General features: G+C 35.1%; 1 protein-coding gene across 5 annotated transcripts; it reads right to left on the bottom strand.

The window, feature by feature from the left end:
* Positions 1-257: 257 nt before the first annotated feature.
* Positions 258-25550, bottom strand: LOC112173559 (MADS-box transcription factor ANR1). 5 transcript variants are annotated; one of them, XM_024311203.2, is made up of 9 exons: positions 25412-25550; positions 24938-25146; positions 8761-8839; positions 2420-2481; positions 1421-1520; positions 1268-1309; positions 1079-1162; positions 762-931; positions 258-628 (listed from the first exon to the last, which is right to left on the bottom strand). In XM_024311203.2, the coding sequence occupies exons 2-9, from the start codon at positions 25117-25119 to the stop codon at positions 613-615; spliced, it is 735 nt and encodes a 244-aa protein (XP_024166971.1). In that variant the 5' UTR covers positions 25120-25146; positions 25412-25550; the 3' UTR covers positions 258-612. The 5 variants fall into 5 exon arrangements, with proteins under 5 accessions (XP_024166971.1, XP_024166973.1, XP_024166969.1 ...); XM_024311205.2 differs by having other exon boundaries at positions 258-609; positions 24938-25169; positions 25412-25528; XM_024311201.2 differs by having other exon boundaries at positions 24938-25169; positions 25412-25528.
* Positions 25551-27030: the final 1480 nt, after the last annotated feature.

The raw sequence follows: 27030 nt of genomic DNA on the forward strand, positions 1-27030 counted from the left end.
ATATATATATATATATATATATATATATATATATATATATATATATATAGAACAATGAATTTCTCTCTAATCCAATCTTCTAACGGAGCAGTTTCTAAATGCATCCCGAGATCATGGTTTCAAAAGGTCTGCGCCTAATTAGATCCTTGAATAAGGTTGGATCGGCTTCTCTGTTTGCTCTAGCTTTGTTCACTAAGGAGTTAATAAACCAACAAAAAAAATTTCGTTCCTACAAAAAAATAAAAAGTAGTGGATACTTTCAGAGTTACCACATCCACATGTTTATTATTCTCATTCATGAAAAGAAATATAGGTACAACATTTGACTACTGTCCTTCTGTCTGACCACAACAAATCCTTAATACAGAGAAAAACAACGCACATTATTTTCCCCAATTATTGCACAAATTTACGCTCTACCTGGTTTGTCTAATTCTTGTACAGAAATTCAAAGGTTTGATTGATGAACAGTTAATATGAAAGCGCTTAGGCCTTCTGCTGGATACATTTTACTGTAAGTATGCCATCTCAGTCCTAGAAGATTGATTTTGACCTTAGTGCAAGTTGACAGTAGAATGATGGATGGCCGTCCACGGCTACGGAACAACCCTGCTAGTGCAGATGCAATCTGTTGAATGATTTGATGCAATATTAATCAATAAATCAAACTGTGAGCTTCCCCTCCCCCTATTTTTTTCTTTTTCTTTTAGCTGGGGGTTGGGGCCTAGAACTCATCAAAATAGTGAGAATTTAAGTGATACCCTAGTTTGATTGCATTTGCTGGTATATTGTTCTGAGGCTGAGGCTCAGTTTGATTCTGTGGCTGGCTTAGCTGCAGATGGATGGGTGCATGCAATTGATATCCATTAGTAATGGTAAACGAAGGTTCGGAGCTTTCGTTTTCTTCATTCACATTCCTTGCTCCATAGGCCTACGAGAGAAAAGTTTTTAGCCTTTGCCAGAGAAGAAATCAACACTTTCTGTGACATTAATAGTAACATTATGGTCTTGCTCTTAGCCTTTGAAAATGGATAAGGAGGGAAAGAGGAAGGAAAATTATATATATTTTAGAATATACCTTTCTTTGGAGTTCCACATTCTCTTTACCTATGACGTCTAGCTTCTTATACAGTTCTATGTTCTCTTGATGTATGAGATTTCCCTGAAATAAACTCAGAAACAATCAGAAAAATAAGCATGGATTAGGCTCCATTAAAATTAATTCATAAAGGAAATGGGATAAATTGAGTCAATTTTATTGGTTAACCTTCTGGCTTAGGTCTTTTATTTCTTCATTTAATATCTGGTCCTGTAGAAAAATAAAGTTGCAAATGATTGTCATACATATGCTAAACATCTAAGGGAGCATGAAAGCTTTAACTAAAATATTAATTGTATAATCAGATATAGTCTTTCATACCTTTTTCAACCGGACACCTTTCAAACTCATCTCCAGTTTGCTTTCCAGGTTCTGTAGATCTTTGGTGCTCAAACCAGATAGTTCTTCACCCATCAATTGCCTGAATATTACAGAAACATTGTGCAGGTATGCTCTTAAGGTTCTCATACATTAATTGATATCCATTATATCTTTGTCAACTAAACCATCATGTTGAGTTTCATAGGAAACAATTAGCAGTGTGTAATTGATCTCCAAAAAGAGTATGTTTATGCATGGACTCTCTTCTTTGTCAAAATTTAAGGGTTTGGGTCACTGTTGATGGTATGGAACTGTTCCAGCTGGTGATGCACAGGTACACTAATGGTAGTGTGCTTGCTGTTTTTGGATATTTGGAGTTTGAACGCTCAAAAATCAGACAACTTTCCCTGCCTTCCTCAACATATCACTAAAGGCTCAAGTCATCCCCATAAATTTCTCACCAAAAATAACCTTTACCACTATCTGGTGTTTGTTGATATTCTGAATCGTTAAAGACTCGAGCATTCCACCTTAGAATCAATACTCATTTTCTAACTCAAACTACCTAGCGTCCAGTGACATAGTTTCCTTAATTAGTCCTACTTCAATTTTTCTACAAGACAATGCCATGAACTGATGCAAACCCTCTGTATGAGCAACATATATACCACTTCCCCTACATCATCCCTATATTTCCTCTGCACAACCAGATCCAGGATCGTCTTTAGGCATTTAGATCTTGAAGCTAGGTGTTCCTAGGAAGGTTTCCTAAATTTTTTTATCTCTTAGCTAGTAGAAAGGATAAACAATGGATCCCATAAGGAACTTTCACTTATGCTTTTCTAACCTATTGAACCGGACCAGCAGAAGTAAGATTACGAAAACATACGATAAGCAACCTGGTCGGAACTTTTATTATTCATTCCAAAAATTTTGTTAGTTCTAATCAAACTCCTCGGTGATGTTGAGTATTCATTATCTAGGTTTTGATGGTTGTACCTGTGGCATTCTTGCAAGTACTGCAATTGTTGTCTCAAGCTTGCCGCCTCCCTTTCCCAAAACTAGCATAAATAGTAAAAAAACAAAATTATCTTGTGCAATGTAATATAAGATACAGAAAGATGAACATTATAGGCGTGCACTGGAACACTGTACTTTTGATTATAGTTTAGATGAGTTGGTGGAAAAGAAGTCCAAACATTTAGGCAAGAAACAGTACTGAGATGTTGTTCAAATTTGATTGGACAAAATATTGTCTACTCCCTATACTTATGGGGTCTTGACGTTTTAGTCCCTGACGTTTCAATTTCACCTAAAAACTCTCTAATTTCACCAAATTGGTCATTGCTGTCAACTTTCCGTCAAAAGCTCCATCATCTTACTGCCATGGCATTCTTTTCACGCTAAAATTACTATTTTACCCTCACTAACAATTTTTTTTTTATTATTATTAATTTTTTTTTACTCTCTCTCTTTTCTTTTTACCTCTTCCACTCTGCTCTTCGGCCTTCTCTTCCTCCTCTCTGATCGCAGCTCCATTTTCCGACCATGCCTAGGTGTCGGACTGGTAGGGTTCTCTTCCTCTCAGCGGCGTGAAGTGGAGCCCGGTCCTCCTTTCTCCAAAATAGCAACTGCGGCAGCAGGATGAAGCCCCTTAAGATTCTCGGGTTCGCAGAAAATTTTTCTATTCCAACAGATTCGTGGTGTCAGACCTATATCAGAAGTTTTCCCTCGACATCAGCAGCGTTTCTATGGTGTTGGTTTGCTGAGATAAAGCCAAGAGAGAGAATCAAAGAGGATAAGATGTTTGAGCTTTCCAGCTAGTTTCTATGTTTTCCGACGACCTTTGGTTTCAAATCAGGTATCAGAGTTTGTGTACATATCGAGCTCTACCTCTCAGTATAATTGAATTTGAATTTGGTTAAGATTTGGAGAGTTTGATATTTTAGGCAGCGTCGGACACCATGTGTGGCTACTGTGCACAGCGGTGATTTAGTGGACGGTAAATTTCAATACACATGTTTCAGTTGTTAGATGGTGGTCCACTGATAGCAAGTTCTTATGGCAAGTTCTGGACCTGGGGCAGAGCCTGGGTCAGTTCTGGACCTAGGGTGTGACCCAGTGGCCAACACCACCTCTACATTGATCCCAATTCCAATCTCAACCCCAATCCAAACCAACCACCTCAAGACAACGATTTCGTCATAACCCAAGTGCTCTAACTCCTCCAACCCAATGAGAAAGACTAGAACTTTGACTAGCCCCACACCCTAGCCTCCTCTTCTCCAACTCAACCTCTCCTTCACCACACTTTGTCTTCCACATCACTCGCCACCTCGGCGCTCTGTCGAAAGCCATCAAATTCTTCGCAGTGCTTAATGTAAACACTGCAGCTCTGCTTGTTAGGTCCCTGGCAGCGGCTAGTATGGCAGATGAGGCTGTCATAGTGTTTAATGAACTTCGGGGTTGAAGAACACTCATATTCACAATGGAAGATGGAATTTGATGGATCTGTGTTGTTATCGATTTGTTTGGTCCTCCTTTGTTGATTTCTGACCTTGATGCAGTCCAAAGAACCAATTGAAATGGTTATTTGAGGAAGAAAGGGAGGTGGATCGGATGAGGAGAATGATTGATGAGGCAGAGGTTGGTGATGGCTGAAGGTTGCAGTGAAGATGAGGATGGAGACGAGAGAGAGGCGAAGAACAAGAGGTAAAAAGAAAAGATATAAAAAATAAATATAAAAAAATAAATAAAAGAGTAACTGAGGGTAAAATAGTCATTTTAGAGTGAAAGGAGTGCCACGTCAGCAAGATGACCAAGTTTTTGACAGAAAGTTGACGGTAAGGACCAATAGGGTGAAATTGGAGAGTTTAGGGAATTTTTAAGTGAAATTGAAACATCAGGGACTGAAACATCAAGACCCTATAAGTATAGGGAGTAAACAGTATTTTATCCATTTTAATTAGTTGCGTTGGTTTCCTTTTCTTCTTTTTTTTTAAATCTTCCATGTACCATATTTTGCTTCTTATTAGAAATCACAAATTCAACACGAAGTTATTATATCCAGGATTCCAGGTTAAACCCTCAAGCAAAATCAGTTAAATCACTTTTTATATTCAAATTAAAGCTACCCATCGATCAAGAAAATTACACTAGAATGCGCGGGAAATCAAAGAGAAGCTGAGAAGTTTATCATATATTAAAATGCTTCCACTTCTACTCGCCAGAAAAAGAAGAAAAATAACACTTATTACTTCCCAACCAAACAGTCCACATAAGTGCTAAGGCTACATGCCTCTATAGAGTTACTGTCTTGCTCGTTGGCCCCACTATCTTCTACCCGCAAATGATATCTGAAGATAAATCCAAGCCACTCCAAACACCACGATGGAAGCTATATGTCCCTACTGATCAAAACTAAAATGTAAGAATGCGGAAGGAGAACTCTTCTCTTATTTGCTACAAAATACACCATTGTGGAGATAAGAATACAACGACAGTGTCATATGTATGCATCTTTTCTTGGACCACAAGTGAAATTGGACTTCTAGTAGGAGCTAAACATTTGAATTTTAGTTGCAACCTCCCAGATTTAATTCCACATTTAAGCCCCAGTGGTTCTATCTGTAAGGATCACATCCTACTAACAGCTTAAACTTTGGAAACTGTGGTAAATCAACTAAACTTTTCATAGTTGAGGACTTAGAATGTAGATTTTTTGGCCCTTGCGGTTAATTTCCTCTTCAAATACAAGGAACTCTTGCTACCATGTGGTGGTAACTCAGTTGTAGCATTTCTAATCTCATCATGTGAACTGAAAAAGAATTTTAGTTTGTGGCTAAATGCTGATTAATTTTAAGAGTGTAGCTTTCCCTTGCATTACATTTTAGTTCCAAAATGCTGTAGTTGTATCTCATTTATTTCAATGATGTTCTACTTAGAGATGAAATGATAGTTCTTGGATATTCTTCAAGATCTAACTAACACCGTTTACCAAATAAGCTGTCACTGCTCAACAAAGGACCCAAGCTGAGTTTCCATTCTCATTTCCTGGAGCCCTGAGTTCTTTACTTCCAAGCATTGTGATGTTTGCCACTAGTAAGGTTGAGCTAGTCCATGAATTGTAGTCCTAACTGAAGTATCAATTATGATAGAATTGGTTGTTGATTAATAATTTAAATTGTTTATGCCACTGTCAACTTAGTAACCACTGAGAAAACTTCATATTATGATTAGGATTGGTTGATGATTAATAATTTCAATTGTTTATGCCAGTGTCAATTTTGCAACCATTGAGAAAACTTGATATTATGATTAACACACAACTTGAATCCAAAAGCACCTATTGGACCTGAGACAAACTAATCCATTAAACAACATATCGTCATCGCAAGAGAAAATGATAACATTCGGAGTACTAAATGACATATTCTTATGCATCTGCAGATGTTTAGATCTGTGACACCTTCTCAAGACCGGTCTTGAATTAAAAATCTGATGTTTACTGAGCAAGAGTAGAGTAAGATGCTCACTATATTAAGTTCCGACATGGTGGGTTTGGATTCTAACAGGTGATGTTGGATTATAAAATTCGAGACGTAAAAACTGTGGGCGACTACTCACCATTTATTGATCTAATGAATTTGGATTCTCAGATTGTCTGTGGATGTGGACAACCTGCAGAATGGCATCAGGAGTAATCTTGTGAGTTCAACATGGTTATTTATTATTTTAAGGAACATTTGTGACAGTGCCACTTAAATTAGTTGAATTTGGATTGTCTAATTGTATTGCAGGGAAATCCGGAAGGCTTAATTTCTAGACTCGTGTTACTCAGGATCCTGCAGGAAACGGAACTTGTATGATGAAATTGCGGCAGGTAACTTTTAAGACATTCATTTTAGTTACACAACAGCTGACTTGAGCGACAAGTTACAGAATAGCACTTGAATAAACCATACTGTAGTAAAAGTTATTTCTTTTAGGTTTAGGATTGCAGTAGATTAAGCATTTGTATCTCATACCCTGGCATGTAGAAAGGATTTCAATTTTGCACCTTTTGGATAAGCATTGATTGTGGTTGCTCGTCTTTCACCTCTGGTGTATTATTTGCAAATAGGGACCCGAGTAAGTGAAACATTTGTTTTGCAGTGTCCAGTTGCTTAGCTCTGAGGAGAAGGTTATTTGCGGAATCCAATGTGAGCTGTGATATTCCAGCTGATTGTGTGACCTTATCGTTTGAAACGTATAGTTGTTTTGGAGGGAGAATGAAGGGTTGGTTCGGGCGGTATGTGTTATAATGGCTGTGTTTTGAGTCATCTAGTTGGAGAGGAAGAAAAGAATTTTTTAAAATGTAAGGGGGATGAGCTGAATATGTTGTGGGATAAGGTCCGTTTCAGGGCATCGTTAGTTTCTTTATTTTAGAAAACATGCCTTCTTTTTTCTATTCACTTGGATTGGTATGCAGCAGTTATTTAGTTTTCACTAGCTACCTCCATGGATCTGTTCTGGTTGGAATCAAGTTGTGATATTCTAGCACTGCTTCCTTCTGCTTGGCCAAGAGAAACGAACTATTATTCAATGGAATTTTATTGAAGATTCCAACCTTGAACTCATGCATGGTGCCATCCAAAGCTTCAGAACCATCATAATTTCTATTGTAGTTTTGTTCTTGTCTTCTTCAAATGCAAACACATAGGGATTAGCTTAAGAATTAGCCTCATTGCTAGTCGAATGTTATACGTATGATACGTGTGCACCTCTGTGGCTGCAGCATCTACATTTCCCCGTGTACTCCTTGAAACTGATCAGTCTTCATCATTAACTCGATCCGCATGTTCATATTGGTAATTGAATCCTTTACGATATCATGCTCGTGTATGTTTGACCTAGACCAGATAATTCTGAATAAAGCGTGAAGCCTAGCTATGTAGCTACATTCTTCTTTTGAAAAGTGCTCGAGATATATACGGATAGTTCTCTCCTCATAGAAAAGTCCAGGCTTGATTGCTAACGCTTTTTTTGAAGTAAAATCCCTGAAAGTGCTCCCTTGAGTGACAAATGCAGCCGGGTTGTCCAAATATATAGAAGAGAATCCGTTCCAAAGAAATCCTGAATTATTGCAAGTTTTAAGGAATTCTGCTTTTAGACTTCCCTTGAGTGACAAATGCTGCGGGGTTGTCCAAATTTACAGAAGCGAATCCGTTCCAAAGAAATACCGAATTATTGCAAGTTCCAAGGAATTCTGTTTTTAGATTTCAACCTAATTAGTAAACTGTGTTGGCATTTGACTCCAATCAAGCTTTATAAAAGTAATCTACTTCTTGCATCAGAAATAGGTGTTCTCTCTCCGCTAAGTTCTGAGAAGTTCCTAATCCAAGACTTAAAGTTCTTACAAATTTGTTACCTGAGAAGTATTTCAATGTTTCACCAGGAAGCCTTACTCCCTATCATGGAGTACCATTTTAAGTACACTTAACACTTTGTGGTTTGCTACAAATGGGTTCATGAATATCACAAAGTCAACTAGGTAAATCTCTTCATTGTTTCTTTTCTTTCCTGTGACTTCACATAGTAGATTGTTAGTCAGCATCACAGGAGCGTGCATATCTCTATTTGCTTTGTAGATCACTTATGTGGCAGCATTTTTTCTATCCTTCATGAAATTATATACCACTAACTCTTTCAGCCTGAGTTCCTTCTATAACGTTTGGTAAAAATGTTGTTTAAGCTTTCAATTTCATGTTTTTCAGTCCTTTGGAAATTGTTTGGTTATTATGGCCACCTCAAGGCTTGTTTTTTACTTGGCAGCTTTTCCCTATTTGCCCTCGGCAAAATGCTGTTCAAACTAGAAGATAGACCAAAATACAGTACGTCCTTGCTCAAAAGTTTTCAAATAAGATCTGTAGATTAGGATACAAATTAATGGTACAGATAGTTTTTTTTTTTTTTTTTTGGTTGTAGGATACAAATGGTTACGCCTAGACAAAAAGTCAGCATTGGAAATCATCTGTTATTCCAAAAACTAAGACTATTGAAGGAGGTCTCTAGCCATTCCTATGTTTGCTTCTATAAGCTGTCTAAAGAATGTAACTACTGAAATACTATTGAAGAGTGTGTTTTTTCACTACTACTCTAACATAATAGACGATCTGTAGATTGCTCTAATTGAAGAACTAGACTGTAAGTTCACCATAAAATATTTGAAATGAAAGTAATCTAGTAATTGCAGCTAGTAAGAATATGCTTTTCCAAGCTATATTTGACAATATAATAATGTATCGATGCAGGAAAATCTCATCAGAAAGAATTTGAAGTGTTTATCGGGGAATTGTTACCTTGACTTCAGAAGCAGGATTCAACAGTTGGTGATGTTCCTCTTTGAGCTTTTTATAGCGATCAATAACTGATTTCATGCTGATAAGAAGGGTCATAGTTAGTTAACTCCATACGCTACTTTGTACCTAATAATAGTTTAAACTTCCTACTAGTATTTTGGTCATACCATGATTATTAGTAATCACTATCGGCAACCATTTTTCTATTTGAAAGTTAGATTGTATTAAATAAACCAAACGAATCGATCAAAATACAAGACGCGTAAAAGACCTCAGCAATAAACGGCACATAGGCCTAGCAATTAAGACACAGTAGCAAAAGAAAGTACTTTTAGGAGGAATTCTCATCCTCGTAATGTGATGCTGTTTGGAAAAAGCTTTATTCTTTTGGATTGATCGAAGACTTCATCTCCAAATAGTGTTATTGCTGCTAAGTTGGACATATCTCTTACTTGAGTTTCTTTTCATTGTTGTTGTTCTCCTTGCAGTTAAGTTCTTGCTCTTCTGTTGGGATTTTCTTAGCTTTTGTTCTAGCTTTATTTGTCTTGTTCTAAGCTGTTTCTAGCTCTTACTCTTTGTCGAGTTTCCTGTACCTTGACGTTGTCCCTCTTTTGGCCAGTAAAATTATTTAACTACCCAAGAAAGTATTGTCCATCATAGCGTTGCATGCACGAAATACCAAAGAGGCTACAAAAAAGAAGCCACCTAAACGAAATCAACTCAAGCCATGAAGAACAATTACTGCAAAATTCAAGTGCCTCCCAAAGCGCCATATCTGGAAACCTCCTATACCTGTTAGGACACTGGACACCAATTCAAGTGCGTCATCATAACTGTCAGCACGGCTTAATAAAGCTGGAAGCATTTTAGGAGATAGACCTGGACTAGAGGATGACGTGAGAGTGACATGGAGCACATGTGACCTTCGCATTCAGCTCCACAACAAAACCATTTGACACTAGTTGGAGAGACCCAAATTCTTATAAAAACATTGGCAATGTCCCTCTTTTCCAATGTGGGATATATCTCACAATCATGCCCTAACCCTATTCTGCGTGGTTCAAAGCAACTCTATCTGTTAGGATACCGCAGTGTAGGTCTTAGCTTAATTCTCTTTACCTGCGGACAGAGCTTTGCAGGGCATTTGAACTTTCAAAGATAGCTCTCCCTCAACAGACCACGTCCTTGACCCTCTAGTCGTACCTCTCAAATAGTGACATAATGTACTGTCACTATTGGAACATTTTAATTAATGAATGTCAATATATTCCTCATAACATTTTACCATTATACAAATATATTATTTATTATTTTATCCTTAAATTTTATATTTGGGTGGGTATATAATGATTAATTTTTTCATTAATTACATACACCTATTTATTAGCATAAACTGACACTACAAACCCTAAGAACATATAAATCTTACATGCTATTAATTTTATGACAGACGGAGTCAATTTCTATTATCATTGATAACAGAAAGGAAAATAGAAAAGAATACAGCGGGTTCGGGGGATAGGAAAAACAAAGATGTTCATAAGCAAAATCAAATAGCACCACAATCAAATGTAAAGTAAAGAAAACACCGACCAAAGTTCAAAGAAAAATCAAAGAAGCTAGCTTTGAAGAAGATATGCAGAGACTATTACACTTAATTAGCCTTGGTATAGGTCACACTAGAAGACGTTAACGACCCCAAGTGCCACTTTGGTTACGCTCTTATGTGTTTTAGGATGGATTTCACTAATTATTATGCCACGCACAAACAAACTTAGCTTCCAGGTTGGCTAGACCTCAAGACGGAGCTTTCTTAGAATATGCATAGGATTTGTAGAGGAGATTACTCTACAATGTGCTCTTCTTCAATTATGTCAAGACATTCCACATTTCCATATGCCAACACTATGATTAGTTGTCGATGCACTAACTGAAAGACCATATTCGAACTATTGCCCCTCCGAAGGAAAAATGTTCACATCCATGTTTCGATTGAGACTGTTTCCATCAAGTGCAGAATAACTGCTCCAAGGAATGACTAATGGGGTCAAAACATCCTCGGGTGCATAGGGAACATCAACATTAGGATTTGTTGGAGCCTCAATCTCAGTGGATCACCATTAACAACACTGACAGAAACACTGCCAATGAAAATCGAGGCACTGTTTCTTCATAAGCTGTAACAGTAGCAATCTCCTGAAATCAATTATCTCTGGCTATAAATTTTAAATTGGAAACAAAAAAAATCAAAAGAAAAAACCTAAAAGCTGTGGTGCTTGCTTAGGGTTTCTTCTAGCGTTTGCATTTTGTGGCTTTTTGCATCTAGCTAGCTCTTTGATATGGTGACAATATGAATGAGAATGTCTATAACTTAACATGGAAGCTGGCGTTGGCGTATTCTTTTGTGGTGTATTTGGTGTTGCCAGGAGAGGATTTTGTCTCTTCTACCCACTTCTTGGATTGGTGGGCTTTGTCATGGAAGTTTTTTCCTAATGGGTTCATGGGGGAATGTGTGATCTTCCGGTAGTGGTGGGTACAGTTTCAACATCAGAAATCTGATCATTTCCTGATGCTCCTAGGAAATGGGATGGAATTCTTGACATTGGCCCTTGGTATTCCAACAAGCAAATCATTTTTGTGGCTGCGTACGATAATCTCTCTCAATATGGTTCCCTACTGTTATTAAAGTAAAGTTCTAAAGGCATCTCCAACAGACTACTTATTTCAAAATAAATTTTTTTTTTTAAAGATGGGCAAAGGGAGTTGGAATCGTGATTCTCCCACCCATATTACTATTATTTAGAATTTAACTAAACTTAAAGATAAAATTCTACTCCAACGCAACACCTAAACAAATTAATGTTAAATTTAACTTTTGCTGAGGAGGGAGAATTTAACTAAAACTCAAATTCATTCACCAGAAGAAAAAAAAAATAAAAAAAAAACTATAACTCAAATTCTCCAACATTTAAATTAATTTAACTTGGGATTTTTCTGAACTTACTAGAGCATAACTCAAAAACTTGCTATCTATATTTCACTTTAGCTAACATAGCTAATAAAAATAACTATTTTGTTAGCTATTACTGTTGATATCTCTAAGGTTGATGTGATTTATACGAAGAAGAAAAAAAATGACGCTAGAAGTAATCTCTGGTTTTGAGGGACTATATTTCACTTTACCTAACATAGCTAATAAAAATAAGGAAAATGATTTGTGGCCTCAATGAGGCCTAAGATTTGTGGCCTCAATCTGAGGTGTCATGCCATGTCATCTACACAAATCACTTATTTGTCAAATCATGCCACGTAATTCTTGAGAAAAAGACCATCTTATCCTTCCAAAATCTAATGACTCTAAATTATTTTGGTTTTCTACCTCAAAAATTATTTTGGCTTTCTTCTAAAAAAAAAATGGCTTTCTTTCATTTCTTTTTCATTACACTCATGCTTAGATTTAGATAACAATTTTTTTTTCTTCAATCAAGAGTAGAAAAAATTTCATGAAATTCAGTCAATAGATTTGCACGTACATTCGATTAACAGATTTGTATAACACATGTATATGAATTCAACCTTTGTTGGGTTCCTGCAAATTTTGAAAATATAATGTGAAAAATACATATTCATATAACTGTATTTATTCTTTTGTTCATTGTTTTCTCTTTATGTAGCTAGGGTTTAAAAGTTAGATCTGAATTTATTTTTTTTTGTTTGTCTTTCCCTTATATTTAGATTGTAGATGTTAATTAATGGTTGCTAACGTGTAATTTTTTCTTACCTCTTAATTTAGACATAAGTATTTCCCAAATTCAATTTACTAATGCTATATTTTTGTGGATGAAATTAATCAATATTTGGAAAGAAAAGTTAATGTCTATTTCTTGACACATAATTCAATATATTAATACCATTTGGGAAGAAAAATTAAAGGATAAAATTTAATTAAATGAAGAAAAATATTGATCAAAGAATCTGTAGACATATCCCTTAAATTAATATATAATTAATAGCTAATATTTTTTTCACCTAATTAAATTCATTAATGTAATTGATTCACCTCCTAACATCTAAAAGGAAATGTAAAAGGGTAAAGTTGGTGTTGAAATAGTATGATGTGGCAAGATATATTATATGGAATTGAAAATAAATTTTTATTTACTTACATGGCATGACACCTAGGATTTGAGGCCACAAATCTTAGGCCTCATTGAGGCCCTATATCATTGCCCTAAAAATAATTATTACTGTTGGAGATGCTCTGTGGATAAAAGTTTATCTCTAGATATCTCTGAGGTTGATGTGATTTATAAGAGAGAGAAAAGATGCCAGTAGTACTCCCTGGCTCTTCAAAAAAAAAAATTAGGGAACATAGTATTAGGTCTTGAATTTCCCCTTGTTTTTTTGTTTCCAGAGCATGTTCTTTCTGTTATCCACGGATTTGTGACTGGTAATTGAAGATGAAATGATGTAGGTAGCTAGTGACTTTTAGGAATCATTACAGAAACAAACAAAAATAAAAAACAATTGCGCTCTGAACCAAGATCGTGAGAATCATGTTATACAAAGTGTTACTCACTTAAGAGATAAATATTTGGGCCCAATGAGTCTCGACCACAAATTTTAAATCTAATAGTTAAGACATACTCAATAGTTAAGTCTTTATTTTTTTTATAATTTTTGAAGAGTATATCAGAGATTTGAACTTGAGACTTCATTTACCATTAGAAATATCATTAGAGAAACTAGTAAGGCCAATTAAGTTCATTAATTAAGGTGTATAAGGTAATGTGCGGGGAAGATTCTTGGTATTTTTTTTTTTTTTTGAAATGAGATTCTTGGTATTTATAATAAGGACTATGAATCTAAAAGTAACTTCAGCAATCACTTTTGAATGAAGCTACAAAAGACAGTTGTAAGAACATCTCCAACAACTTTTCCACAAAATCACTATTACTGTATAGGGACTCAAAAAAATAAAATCACTATAATTATAATTTTTTATCCATAATTTCACCAGCTTATGTTTTTCACAATTTATTATTCACAACTAAAATTGAAAAATATTTTTTAAATTTGAAAAAATATAATCAAATAATTAATGAAAATTTATATAATTAGAAGAAAGAAGAGAGAAAAGAGTAAATGATGATTCCATATAATTTTAGAGCTTGCAATATAGAGAATTTGTAGGAGCAAAAGAAATGCATATGTTCTCCTTAAATAGAGAAAAAAAAATGTTATAGGGAATATGTTGGAGATATTCTAAGTATTTATGCATGGGTCTCGTATTTATTTATGTTTTTTTTATCTCCACCCCTACCCACTTCATTTCACTTCATGGATTGTATTGTGTCAAGGTATAAAATATGTCAAAATTCACACAATTAATAAACGTGTTGGAAAATTCAAACTCATACCCAACCCATTTATTAAACGAGTTACCCGACTTAACACGCATAACTCATTTAGTAAAATAGTTGTGCCCATATAAATAATATTTGACCTAACTCATTTATGGCTATAAAATGCACAACATGCATATGACTTCGATTCACAAGAATTTGTCCCTAGACATTTATGCAGTGTTGCTCACCCAATTTACATTTTTATAGGATTGTGAGAAACAAGTGTATTTCAACTCTACACCCAATCTCACTCATGCCATGATGCCAATGAGATTCAAACTTATGATCTCCATGTTGTTGGTTATTTAGAATAACCTACAAATCACAACTCACTGGCAAACAAATATCGAATTAAAAGTAATGGACTCTAGATGTGCCAAGTGGCTAAAAGACTTAAACGATAAATATATTATTAAGTTATATATATTTTCAAGGGATGGTGTACGGTACATTAATGTACCGATACATCAAGTAAACTAGTTCCATACAGAGGTAGATTAGCTCGATACAGAGGTAGACTAATTTGAGATCAAGTCAAGCTAATCTACTTATTCATGGAGTCAGTGTACTTTTATATCAATCTAGTCTACTTAATGTATTAGTACATTAATGCACCGTATAATTTTTCTATTTGCAAAGTAAGTTATAATACGTGGAAAATGTTTCATAGATATTGTATTTTTTGTAATATTCTACTATTTTGACAACAATGTTACTACATTGGCGACACAAGTAGTAAGTAAGAAAAAAATTGTCACTTAGGTAAAAACAGAGCTGCTACTTAAGAGACAATTTTTTCAGGGACTATAAGAGACAAGTGGATCTAACAGTAAAGAATAAATATACATTTTTAAATTATTATAATTATTTCATTTGAATTTAATACATGTGGCAGAGATCTACTTGTCCCTCACTATTCCTTAAAATTATCTCTTTGGTGAGCACGACTGCAGATTAAAATATATTTTAAAAAATTATTTAAAAAAACAAGAAGACGAAATTTCTCAATCTCAAAATCAAGCCTCTCTCTCCTTCCATCACTAAGAATATCTGATTGAACATTACCTAAGAGACAGTTTTTAGGGACTGTGAGGGAAAATTAGATCTGATGACAAAGAATAACTGTACAATTTTAAGTTGTTATAATTTAATTGTGTCTTTGAATTTAATACATATGGTTGAGATCCAATTATCCCTCACAGTCCCTAACTGTCCTTTAGGTGAGCACAACTACAGGTTAAAATATTTATTTAAAAAGTTTTTTTTTTTTTTTTTTTTTAAAACAAGAAGAAATTGCTCGATCTCAAAATCAAACCTATCTCTCCTTCCGTCACGAAGAATATCCGATTGAACATTACCATGCCTAACTAAAACTTTCTTCGTTTTTGTAGAGATTTGAAACATGACATACATGTTTGTATTATAAGAAATCTCACTTGACAATATTACTGATGAATCAACTGATAGTTGGGTTCAGTGTTCCAAACAACATATCAGCATCTTTTGCAATCAATATTTCTACTCTCACAACCATCCCTCCCTCCCTCCCTTTCCAATAAAGACAACATGCTGTGATATTGATCGATAAGATATCATCAGTAATTTAAGAGTGACTTGGGGTACATGCAAGCTGATAGGAGCAAAAAAGTGTGACGATATTATTGATTATTTGCCCCATTTTAGCTTTGTTTCTCCCTTAAGTTTAGTGTTTTGAGTCAGTAAGTCATTTTGAGAGTCTTGTTGAGTGTTTGGAGTGAAAAAGGCGGAAAAAGTAAAATTTATGAAAAATCCTAACTGGATCAGGATTCCTAACTGTCAACTATTTTTGCGGTCTTTACATTTTAATTCCCTTTATTTTCTCTAGAAAATTCTGATATTCTCCTGCTTGTTGTAGGAAACATTGCCTGGTGGAACTGTTGGAAACAGCAATGATGGAGTCATAAAATAAAGCATTAAGATATTTGACCAAGCAATGAAGAAAGGGGAATAAAGGAGAAAGACGTTTTCAGCTGGAGAATAAAGGAGAAAGACGTTTTCAGTTGAGGAATAAAAGAGAAAGATGTTTCAGCTGAAAAATAAATAAGAGAAAGACGTTTTAGCTTGGAAATTAAAGGAATTGCCCCATTATGAGAGGAGTTAAGGCCATAAAGGAGACGTTTCAGTTGGGAAAACCAACCAATGCTCCCCTATAAATAGGCAATGTCCAGAATATAATTTGCATCACTTCCCAGCCAAGATCACTTCCCGGCCTATCACTTCCCAGCCAAGATAATTCATTGCCTATCACTTCCTAGCCAAAAACTTTTCCAAGACTCTGCCCAATTCACTTCTTAAACTTCCATATCTTACAAGACCGTGACACCATCCATCCATCAATCTACAAAGCTCTAAGGCGCTGAGTCAAGGACGCTCCACCACCATCGCTGAGACGAGTTCATCACCGTGTTGCTAAGCCGCTGAGGAAAGCTTCAAAGTGTAACTATGACTCTACTTATAATTTTTGTTTTGGTTTTGTGTGTTTCAATTTGCGAGTTGTGTAATTGGAGACATGAAATTTTCAGAATATTTTTATTAATATTTTTGAGATTTTCAGTTTATTATTGAGTTAATTTCGAGAATTCTTTTATGATGCATGTTACAATCTTCTGCCCTTTTATGTGTTTTGGTAATTTTCAGAGTTAGGTTCATAAGTTTGCATGCTAGAATAATGGTGAGAGTTTTTGTGTGTTTGCTTAATTTGCCAAGAGTAATTGTTATTTGTTAAGACGCTGAGTTAAACAAGTAGCAATTAGTTCTAAAAAGTGGTAAAAACTATGTTCAATGGTTAAACGATTCTGGAAATTACGTGTTAAATTCTATGTCTAATGGTTAATTTGCACGTGTGAGTTGATTCAAGGGTTAGATAATACTACTAGTTAAGAGAATTACGCTGAGTGTTTTCGAAATTTAGTAGTATTAGGCTTGGTAAGGACTTTTCCGATCCAAACCTACATTAGAACGAATCAGATAAATGGATTGATCCGCTGAGGCTTTTCATTTTGGCTCTTATCTAGGCATTTAAGGTGGGCACATTTTTGTAGCATGTTGAAATGAATTTTCTGTTTTTACACTTAGTAATTTCCTAGTGGTATTGGTCTAGGTTAGGGAAGTCGATCATTGTATATAGTTTTATTTGTTTTGTTTTTATTTTAAGTAGATCAGGAACCAAATTTCAAAACCCCCCATTTTATTCTTTTATTTGTTAATTGACCTTTTAGTGTAGGTGTACCCTACAATCCCCGGACTGAACGATCCCTGCTTATCCTATACTGACAACTACATTTTGCAGGGTTAAATTGTGAGGCTATTTCAGCCGCATCAATTTTTGGCGCCGTTGCCGGGGATTGTTAAAATCCCTTGCACTTAAAGTGTCATCGATTTTGTTTATATAGAATGCATGCTAAATTTTTGTTGTACACATGTGGAATGGTGACAAATTGCAATTTTTGTTAGGCCAAGCTTTAATTGTGATTTAGTTAAAGTTTTATGAGTGTTACGAAATTAAGCATGTCTTTTATAATTGTTGTACAAACTGTAGAATGATTTTTTATTATTATTATTTTTTTTTTACGCATGTTGTAAATTGTATGTTTTTCACTTAGAGTAAGCTTGTTGTAAATTGTATGTGTTTCACTTAGATTAATATACTTAGGTTATGAATTTAGCTAAATACTTAATTGTTGTAAGTGTGTAAAATCGTATGAGTAGACAAGGGCCCTTTTGTTAATATTGGCCTAAACCCTTCATTAGTACCTTGCTAAGGTCTCTTGAGGTTGAGGGCGGCCTTTATTAGCACTTGGAGAACGGTCTAACACATAAGTTAATTTCTCAGCTGAGTAAGGGGCATACGGATGGTGTCTAAGGTTGAGACCCTGGGTGATAGGTTCAATTGGATCTCAGAGATACTATAGAATGAGCCTAAACCACTATGTGGGAGTAGCCGATAGGGGCCTAAACCTCAATGAGGGAGTAGCCTCCGTAGTATCACTAAAATGAGTCCTCCCTCTCACTTACTTCTTAATCTGGCCATTCTGCCTTCTGAAACCAAGGAAAGAGACTTATGTCTAGGCGACTATCCCTATATCGTATCTCACCAATAGTAGCGGTTTCTATTGGGCTCGACTTACAACTTGGAATCAATTGAGATATTAGCTAAGTTTATAACAAACTTTAAAAAAAAAAAAAAAAATGTTGTGTGACCTGCTTAGGGTATATTGGATTAAACATGACCTTGTCGTGGGTAGCTGTTCTATAGTCCCACTGCACAAGGAGGTCCTATGTTCCAGTACCTAAGTATGTAAATGTAAAAGTAACTTAGAAAGTAGGAATGACATAATGTTTGTATTCCTAACCTTGTATATGTTACTAACACTTGATCTGGTGAGTCCTTTGTGGAGCACACATTGGAAGAGATACCCCTCCAGGAGGCACCCAAGGAATGAGCACGTGTGAACAAGGAGAGTCCAGGCTGAAGGACTATAAATATTAAGCGCTGCATGGGAGGCAACCCATTTCAACCGAAGCTGTGGAGGAGCCATCAACGAGAGTTTGACATTTCTATCCCTTCACTTGCTTAGGTTGAATTGTACATGTGTCTTGGTTTGTTTGTTTATTTTACCTTTCCCTTATTTTCGTATACCATATTTTTTTGCCTACATTGAGGACAATGTAGATTCTAAGTGTGGGGTGGGTTTACACCTTTAAATCAGTTTATACCTAAAAAAAAAAAAAAGAAGTTAGTTTTATAGTCTTTTTGTGTGTTTGAGTCTTAGGATTCCCCTAACGTCTAGGATGAACATGTCTCTGAATTCATGGCTGAAGGTTTTCACAATCAAAATAGGACTTAATTGAATTCTGTGGTTAATCGACGTTGTGATACTTGTATGAAGATTTGAGATAGGATTGTAACTTGGTTCATTAAGCATGCTAGGATTAAGTCTGATTCATTTGACCCTAAGTGAGCTGTTGAGCTAAAATACTTTCTTTTCGAGTGCTTATTGATAAATTCAAAATTTCGTGGCTGTATTTGCAAAACCTCATCATTCTTTGAAAATCCAATGATCATGTGCCATAGATTTTAATGGACTAGAGAGTACTAGAACTCGGCTGTTGTGACTGTCAAAACTTGTATGCCATAATATGCACTGATCCTGGATAGGATAGAAGGCATTAGGGTAACCACCATAGCCAAACAAGCATGTGTCCCCAATTGTGCCCGTCGTGGGACTCCTTAGAATGAACCCCTTTGAGCCTACGTTGAAAACCTTTGTTTCATCACCCTCACTACCCTACCATGAGCTTAGTACAGGATATCTCTACCATTGTCTTAGGGACTTAGTAGAGCATGACATAGTATGTAGGGGTGACGATGAAAGACAAGTGTGGGGTGAGGAAAATCCAAGAAAAAAGAAGAGAAGAAAAAAAAAATTGCCGTAAAACAAAAATGAAAAAGAAAGAAAGAAAAACGGCAAAACAGAAGGCAAATTGAAAAGAAAACTCTTGGGAAATTGTTGAACTGTGGTTTTGGACTTTCAAATTTGTAGAAGGCTCAAAGTTGAAAATTATGCCTTTGTCCATTCCCATGTTGGTTAGAGTGAAGGTTTGGCCCAAAACAATGATATTTGGTCTGCAAAAATGATGACATAAGGTGGTCCTTATATGCTCTGCTAGGTCCTTAGGATTTTTGTATCCTTAATCTTCATTTCGAAAACCCTAGCTTAGCCCCATTACAACCTGTTTTAAGTGCTGACTTGATCCTTGAGATGGGCAGTCTTTGGTTAGTGGAGTCAGGTACGCAGTCGAGCTTATGGTTTAGGTCCATTTGTGCACTTAGTCATTTCATGAGGTCTTTAAAAATTCTTCACAAAATGCGTTTATTGATGAAATATGCAAGCTGTTTGTTGCCTTACAATTTATTCTCTTGCATATACTTGAGAGTGAAGCTTTTAAGCATAGCCATTTCTGAGAGAAAAATCGAGAGTATGCCCTGTGAGTTTGGATTGGACTTGTTTGAAACATGCTATCATTCACTGTATAACTTAAGTTCTCCATATCTTGCTTAGTCATATGAATGTCACAGGTTTATTAACCATGGAATTATCTATGCAATTTTGATTAAGTGTTTAACGTGAAAGCCATGAGTTTGGAGTCTCTGAGACAACAGTTAGGGGAAGTAGAGTCATTTACTTGTTTTTTGTCGAGTCGTTGTTTTGTTTTGTATTTTTGTTTTGCTAAGGGACTAGCAAAAGCTAAGTGTGGGGTAGTTGATAGGAGCAAAAAAGTGTGACGATATTATTGATTATTTGCCCCATTTTAGCTTTGTTTCTCCCTTAAGTTTAGTGTTTTGAGTCAGTAAGTCATTTTGAGAGTCTTGTTGAGTGTTTGGAGTGAAAAAGGCGGAAAAAGTAAAATTTATGAAAAATCCTAACTGGATCAGGATTCCTAACTGTCAACTATTTTTGCGGTCTTTACATTTTAATTCCCTTTATTTTCTCTAGAAAATTCTGATATTCTCCTGCTTGTTGTAGGAAACATTGCCTGGTGGAACTGTTGGAAACAGCAATGATGGAGTCATAAAATAAAGCATTAAGATATTTGACCAAGCAATGAAGAAAGGGGAATAAAGGAGAAAGACGTTTTCAGCTGGAGAATAAAGGAGAAAGACGTTTTCAGTTGAGGAATAAAAGAGAAAGATGTTTCAGCTGAAAAATAAATAAGAGAAAGACGTTTTAGCTTGGAAATTAAAGGAATTGCCCCATTATGAGAGGAGTTAAGGCCATAAAGGAGACGTTTCAGTTGGGAAAACCAACCAATGCTCCCCTATAAATAGGCAATGTCCAGAATATAATTTGCATCACTTCCCAGCCAAGATCACTTCCCGGCCTATCACTTCCCAGCCAAGATAATTCATTGCCTATCACTTCCTAGCCAAAAACTTTTCCAAGACTCTGCCCAATTCACTTCTTAAACTTCCATATCTTACAAGACCGTGACACCATCCATCCATCAATCTACAAAGCTCTAAGGCGCTGAGTCAAGGACGCTCCACCACCATCGCTGAGACGAGTTCATCACCGTGTTGCTAAGCCGCTGAGGAAAGCTTCAAAGTGTAACTATGACTCTACTTATAATTTTTGTTTTGGTTTTGTGTGTTTCAATTTGCGAGTTGTGTAATTGGAGACATGAAATTTTCAGAATATTTTTATTAATATTTTTGAGATTTTCAGTTTATTATTGAGTTAATTTCGAGAATTCTTTTATGATGCATGTTACAATCTTCTGCCCTTTTATGTGTTTTGGTAATTTTCAGAGTTAGGTTCATAAGTTTGCATGCTAGAATAATGGTGAGAGTTTTTGTGTGTTTGCTTAATTTGCCAAGAGTAATTGTTATTTGTTAAGACGCTGAGTTAAACAAGTAGCAATTAGTTCTAAAAAGTGGTAAAAACTATGTTCAATGGTTAAACGATTCTGGAAATTACGTGTTAAATTCTATGTCTAATGGTTAATTTGCACGTGTGAGTTGATTCAAGGGTTAGATAATACTACTAGTTAAGAGAATTACGCTGAGTGTTTTCGAAATTTAGTAGTATTAGGCTTGGTAAAGACTTTTCCGATCCAAACCTACATTAGAACGAATCAGATAAATGGATTGATCCGCTGAGGCTTTTCATTTTGGCTCTTATCTAGGCATTTAAGGTGGGCACATTTTTGTAGCATGTTGAAATGAATTTTCTGTTTTTACACTTAGTAATTTCCTAGTGGTATTGGTCTAGGTTAGGGAAGTCGATCATTGTATATAGTTTTATTTGTTTTGTTTTTATTTTAAGTAGATCAGGAACCAAATTTCAAAACCCCCCATTTTATTCTTTTATTTGTTAATTGACCTTTTAGTGTAGGTGTACCCTACAATCCCCGGACTGAACGATCCCTGCTTATCCTATACTGACAACTACATTTTGCAGGGTTAAATTGTGAGGCTATTTCAGCCGCATCACAAGCAACCCTCGATCTTCATTAGGCATTACTGACTACCACTTTGCCATTTCAAACAACCACCTTGATGCAAGAACCTATGCATAGTTGAAGCCCACGCACTGTGAAAGCATACCATATACATACATTTTCCATATGTGTGTGTGTCTGTGTGTGTACTAGCATTCTTCATACATGCTCTACATGTATAATAGTTTTTGGGTGGTGCTATTCACACACCCATTTTCTCTATTCACACACCCTCTCTATTTTTCTATTACTTTAATTTAATTTATTTTTACAAATTACCGTAACTACCCTCCCTCGCAATTCTGATTACTTTTCTTTTTTCTTTTCTTCTATTTTGCAAGTCAATCATTGTCAAATTCTAAACTCTTATTTTCCCGCAGACGAGAACTTCAAAACTCTTTGTGATTCCTTTTTTTCTTTTTCATCAAAAACTTCTCTAGCATAGTCATTCCATTCTCTAATGTGATGTTGAAGTTCAATTATGGCAAAGCAAGCAATTTTAGACCCATCTTTAGAGAAATTTTTTACAAATGATCTGCAATGGAAACATGGAAGAAAAATATGAATTTAGTGATCATTCAAGCCCCTTTGAATCCATCATTCCTCGTAAGATTCTAACTCAAATTATTTGGTGTATTTTAATCTATTGCTCTCGATCAGTTTCTCGGCGATTTGGTGGATCTAGGAGCTTTAAATTTATGTGTTCTATCCGTCTTAGTTTGATTTTGGTATGTGCAGCATGTTAGTCATGGTTTTGACTTGACTTGATTGATAATTTTGAAGTCATTGACGCTTTTATTTATTTAATTTTTTTTTTCTGAATACCTCATCACATATATAAATTGGTATCAAATTTCCTAATTTTTTTTTCCTGTCAGTTTCAGCTTAATGTTGAACTTTTATTTATGGGTGAATGTTCTTTCAATACAATTATCTAAAATACACTATATTAAGAGTTTCATGCCATTGATTATGCGTGTGTCTGCATTTGTCTAGCCCCTCAGGTAAGTCTTGTTCAATTAATTTTGAACTATACTCCAATTTTTATTTTTTTTTATACCTAGAAAATTTTCAAATTTGCAAATTGTATCTAAAAATGGCTTATTGTCAATCTATAAGAGGCAAGAAACTTTATTAAGCTAGGTACAATGTTAGAACCCCAGACAACGAAGGAGTAAAGCATGCGTCTTACTCCCCCTACTCTTATGAGGACAAACTTTACAATTTAGATAATAACTGATTCATGATTGACTTGCCAAATAGAAAAAAGAAAAAAAAATCATCAGAATTGCAAGGGAGGATAGTTAGGGTAATTTGTAAAAACAAATTGAATTAAAGTAATAGAAAAAAAGAGGGGGTGTGTGAACAGAGAAAATGAGTGTGTAAATAGCACCACCCTAGTTTTTAATTTTTAAAATAAAAAATAAATGAAATAAAATAGTTATTGCATAGAGAAAATAGTGGGAGAGAAAAGTGGAGGTTGTGGGTTAATTTCTTTTTAATTTTATTAGCAAAATCTATTTTATAATTGTCATATTTACCCTTGTGATTTAATTTATTTTCAAAGTTTTTTAATCTGTCAGGGTTAAATATGTTAAAATTTTCAGTTTTGGCTAAGAAAGCCTATTCTCTTAATAATAGTGTGTGTGTGTGTATATATATAATAGATAAATATATATATATATATAATTATCTATTATATATATATATATATATATATATATATATAGTATCACAGCTGATGTATATAACTTTCTAATTTCTATACCTACACCAGACTATACATAGACAAGAAAACAAACCAAATAGCTAGAAAATAAGTCTCCTCCCCATATCATCTTTAAGAATGCATTATCAACCCAATCTATAATGCATGAAATTAACTTATTGATCGATAAGATATCATCGATAATTTAAGAGTGACTTGGGGTACATGCAAGCAACCCTCGATCTTCATTAGACATTACTGATTACCACTTTGCCATTTCAAACAACCACCTTGATGCAAGAACCTATGCATAGTTGAAGCCTATGGTGCGTGCACTGTGAAAGCATACCATATACATACATTTTCCATATGTGTGTATCTATGTATGTGTGTGTATATACACACACACACACACTAGCCTTCTTCATACATGCTCTGCATGTGTAATAGTTTTTTCTTTTTAAAATAAAAAAATAAATGAAATAAAACAGTTATTGCAAAGAGAAAATAGTGGGAGAGCAAAGTGGGGGTTATATATATATATATATATATATAGTATCACAGCTAATATATATAACTTTCTAATTTCTATACCTACACCGGACTATACATAGACAAGAAAACAAACCAAATAGCTAGAAAATAAGTCTCTTTCCCATATCATCTTTAAGAATGCATTATCAACCCAATCTATAATGCATGAAATTAACTTTCCAGCATCCAGTTAAACCTTCAAGTTTGTCTATCAGAGCCAAACTCACATGCCAACATTATTCAGGTTTGCCCTTGACTAGTGCGATAGTGATCAGTCCACTAGCTGACCTAAATATCCTATGCTAGAAGATACAAATATATAGATCAGAAAATAGAATTCAACTACTAAACCTCCATTGATCAACTAATGAAGTTAAGATTGTCAGACAAACATATAGGATATTAAGGAGCAAGATCCATCAACAAACTGAAGTCAATAAATAAAATTATGCAATATTTGAGAGAGTGAGAGAAAGAGAGATCTAACCTAGTGCTAGCATAATCATAGAGCCTGCCGGTGCTGGAGAAGATGATCAGTCCAACCTCAGCATCACAAAGGACTGAAAGCTCCTTAGCCTTCTTCAGCAGCCCATTTCTTCGCTTGGAAAACGTCACTTGTCTGCTCGTCGAATTGTCAATCCTTCGGATCACAATCTTGCCTCTCCCCATCTTTGCCTCAATCTCTCTCTTTGATTTCTGTGCTAGATCGGTGTATAAAACTTCAGGCAAGTTTTTAACTTTACCCAGTCAAAACCAGAGACAAAGCATCCGAAAAAAAAAACCCAGAAACAGAAGAACAATACATATGAAGCAAAAAAGAAAACAAATCCAGATCAGAGGAAGATTAACCAAGAACACCCAAAAAGAATAAACTGGATCATAATCAATTAGCCCAGAAAAGAAGTTTTCGTTTTCCTTTTAGTTTTCTCAATTAAGCAAGGTATAGAAAAGAAGAACTTACCAGTTTGGAAACTAGCTGAGCAGCTCCTCTTTCCTTCCTTTTTCCCAGATGTACCTATAATGTAATTTCATGCTCTATATGGAAAGCCCCAGGTCGATTAGCAATACCCTATTATAGTATTATTTAAGGAAACACTGGGGGACCATGCGTTTGAAACCACTAGTGGTTTAAACACAAAAGGGTCTTGATAGGCAGGCCCACGCCCTAGAGTACAGAAAAGCTTTTATACTCGCGCTCTGAAGCCACTATTTCATTTGGTGAATCAAACAAAGGTAACAAAGGCATGTTGACTATTGTGAGAGAATCGTTGGAGGTTGTTAAAGTTATGGGGAGAGACAGGAAGGGACAGGTGTCAGGAGGAGAGAGCGAGTGGGGGCTGACGGAAAGAAGAGAGTGGAGAAAAAGAGTATCCTAGGAGTCTCAGAAAAACCTGAATTCGTGAGGTTTTTAAACGGTGGAAATTATAGCAGAGGTTGACGTATAGATGACTGACACGTTTGTTTTGAAAAACCGTGGGCGCTCCAAAAAGTGGGGGGGGAGAATTTGGCTTTCTCAGTTATTTTAGGGCCGTATTATATGTGAAATTAGTAATAATTTTAAAGAAATTTAAAGAAAGTTATAAAATTTAAAAGTCTGAGTGTATTTAATATAAGAGAAAATCTTAGGTGTGGGCTTCCCCACCATGTGGATATAGGGCAAGCTAATCAGACATCAGAAATTTTTTTCTTTGTTCCGAAACTGCCCCTGCTTTTTAAAAGTGCAATACCCAAAAGACCCCCTGTTAGGGGTTGATTGGTCTGCCCTATATCCACGTGGTACTGGTGGCCCACGCAAGTCTCTCTCTTAATATAAACTTTTAGCGGTTCATAAAAGTTTTGGGATATTCAATTGAGATTTTTAAAGACTTCATGAATTACACCAAAATCTAGGGGTATTCAATTAAAACTTTTAAAAATGAATGAAATTACAGAGATATTCAAAATATCATTGATACTTATAGAATTCGAAAATCATGGATAATTATGGACTTTGTAGTGTTAACATAAATATACCAAACTCCAATAATTTTCCAGTCATTAGACCAAAGATTTGAAAAATTCTATCAAAATTTTATATTTCAAAAAAAAAAAAAAACATCAAAGTCCTTCTCTCTGAATTAAATTGGATCTCCATCATCTCTCTTTCTTGGTTTTTTTTTATCTTTTCTCTAATTTTTTATGATATCAACGTTTTTTTATACCCAATATGTTCATTATAGCTGTTGAATGTGATTTTTTTGTTTTTCAATTGTGATACTTGGAACCCTAATAGCAACAAAAATAATTTATGAAACCGTAAAACCCAAATATTGTGGTTTACCCCTAAAACCTTGAATAGTGTTGCTATGAAATACTGACTTTTGTCTTATTAATTATTCTCATCAATTTGAATTTATATTATGGTTCAAAGAAAGTTTTAACCATTGAATTTTAATGGATTGATAATAGATCAAGACGTTGACCAATATTGTTATGATATAATGTTAATCGGCGAACGAAAAATTAACGAGAATAATTAACTATAAACATCAAGTTATCTGTATTGTATTTTTATGTTGATTGGGAGATTAGAAATGAGAT

Source organism: Rosa chinensis, chromosome 6 (assembly GCF_002994745.2).
Source record: "Rosa chinensis cultivar Old Blush chromosome 6, RchiOBHm-V2, whole genome shotgun sequence".
Classification (NCBI taxonomy): Eukaryota; Viridiplantae; Streptophyta; class Magnoliopsida; order Rosales; family Rosaceae; genus Rosa; species Rosa chinensis.

What these genes read in the sequence shown, in the direction of transcription:
- LOC112173559 (XM_024311203.2), bottom strand. Translation starts at nt 25,119, where the DNA reads ATGGGGAGAGGCAAGATTGTGATCCGAAGGATTGACAATTCGACGAGC. An exon ending in TATGATTATGCTAGCACTAG is followed by an intron (nt 8,840 to 24,937) that starts GTTAGATCTCTC and finishes CCTTCTTATCAG; the next exon opens with CATGAAATCAGTTATTGATC. An exon ending in ATCCTGCTTCTGAAGTCAAG is followed by an intron (nt 2,482 to 8,760) that starts GTAACAATTCCC and finishes TATTTATGCTAG; the next exon opens with TTTTGGGAAAGGGAGGCGGC.